This window comes from Astatotilapia calliptera, chromosome 10, assembly GCF_964374335.1.
Source record: "Astatotilapia calliptera chromosome 10, fAstCal68.1, whole genome shotgun sequence".
Lineage (NCBI taxonomy): Eukaryota > Metazoa > Chordata > Actinopteri > Cichliformes > Cichlidae > Astatotilapia > Astatotilapia calliptera.
Genome location: NC_137431.1, coordinates 20086655 through 20088556, shown reverse-complemented (window position 1 = coordinate 20088556; position 1902 = coordinate 20086655). Strand labels below are relative to the sequence as shown.

The window sequence follows — 1902 nt, the reverse complement described above, 5'->3', positions numbered from 1 at the left end:
GTTGCCGGCTTTGTGTGGTTGTATTTCTCACACTATATTCTGCAGTGAAACTGCTTTTCACACAGGGTATTGTTTCTCATCTTTCTCCCACTGCTTCAGAAATATATTCTGTATGCAATTATTACTTCCATGCATTAAACACACACACACACACACACAGACTACTGATCTCACATGTATATGAAGTTCTCAATCATAGTTTCCACTTTAATTTAAACACAGCATTTCTTCAGAAGGATTGAGATTAACAATATAACAACACAAGGCTCAATCTGCTGTGAATAAATCTCACTAATTTTAGTGATCCTGAAAAAATTTTGATTTCTTTATTTGCACTGAAATAATTTACTTAGTGACTTTGTGATAAAGTGAATAAAAAGTTAACACTGAGATTAAAATTGTAACAGAGATGTGGCATTTTTCAGCAATGATGATGCACATTTAGTAGGTTCCAATCAAATACTACTTGCATTTTTCAAAGTCAAATTATTATTAGTTCTTCTGTGTGCTATTTTTTGCCGTTATGTGTCACTTTCTTTAGAAACCAGTTTCAACTCAGAGGCAACACTAAAAGCTGTCATCTCCTGTAGAAGTGTGAACAGGAACCGTGGAGGCCACAGTAGAATTCTGAGTATTAAAACCAAATGATAACCACTTCCTTCTCAGCTCTTCAGATAAATTCCTGAATCTCCTGTTAACACATCACCTTTACTCTTTGAAGAGTAAAGGTGCTTCAGCGTCATCATGGTGGCTTGTGAAAGACAGCTTCTGGGCCTGGCCTTGGCCATCATTGGCTTTGTGGGGACCATTAGCATCTGTGCTCTTCCCACATGGACAGTGCATAAAGTCGACCATCAATCATCGAACAACGTGCAATCTGAAGGTTTGTGGAAAGCCTGTGATACCGTCAGTGCAGAGCATGTGGAGTGCAAACAATATGGAAAACGACTCTATATAAGTCTAGACCTTGAGGTTGCCAGAGTGCTCATCATCATTGCCATTATTATTGGTGTCTTTGGGATCCTGCTCGGTGTTGTTGGGAGCAAATTCATCAACTTTGTGCAAGATGAAATGAAAAAGAGCAAAATAGCTATGGTTTCCGGAGTTGCTATTCTCTTTGCTGGCCTCTTTGTGCTAATACCAGTCTGCTGGACCACCATCACCATCACCTATGTTCTGCAGGGTGACCGTGTAAAGAGTGAACCGGGAGCCTTGCTTTACATTGGCTGGATCACCACAGCACTTCTGTTCCTGGGAGGAGGCCTCCTCTGCAGCTCCTTTATCTGCAGAGATGGAACTGACCAAGATGTTGAGTATGTCAACCCTCACTCTTTGTAAATAGTCTTTTTTACAAAGAGCAGTTACTTAGTTACTCATATTAACCTAAGCTTTGAAATCCAGCAGTCTGTTAAAAAGAAAAAAAAAGGTTGAATGAGTAGTACAAGAAAGTTTAAAATGTAATTAAAATAGGAAAAACTTTCGGCAATTTGTGGATGTAACTTAATTCTTGATATATTTTGTTGTATTTTATACCAGACAGTTTTTCTTATTATGTTTACTGTTTATGCTATTTACTATAAGAATTTGGACACAGTTTCCCTTTTTTTCTGTTATCTTTGTAAAGATCAAAAGCATGTGCATTCAAAACCTCTATAAAATATGATTGTGTATCTTAAATCCAGATCTGATCTTTGACTTTTTCTTTATTAAACTGTTCAATATTGATTGTGTTATTCATTTGCAGTTGCATTGAGAATACCTTTCTGCAGTATTTGTTTGCAGTTTTTTGATTAGGTATGATTGTATTGTAACAGTAAAATTGTCACATTAAGTTGTCGGTTAATAAGAGAATGAGATCATGTTTTGGGCATTTTGAGTTTTGCTTAGTGTTTTTAAAGATGT

General features: G+C 36.7%; 1 protein-coding gene across 1 annotated transcript; it reads left to right on the top strand.

Annotated features, from left to right (window-relative positions):
- Positions 1 to 744: 744 nt before the first annotated feature.
- Positions 745 to 1486, top strand: LOC113031016 (claudin-4-like). The gene has a single exon (XM_026182847.2). The coding sequence runs from the start codon at positions 745 to 747 to the stop codon at positions 1336 to 1338; it is 594 nt and encodes a 197-aa protein (XP_026038632.1). The 3' UTR covers positions 1339 to 1486.
- The last annotated feature ends 416 nt before the right edge of the window (positions 1487 to 1902 follow it).

Coding starts and splice junctions, on each gene's coding strand:
- LOC113031016 (XM_026182847.2), top strand. CDS start 745: ATGGTGGCTTGTGAAAGACAGCTTCTGGGCCTGGCCTTGGCCATCATT.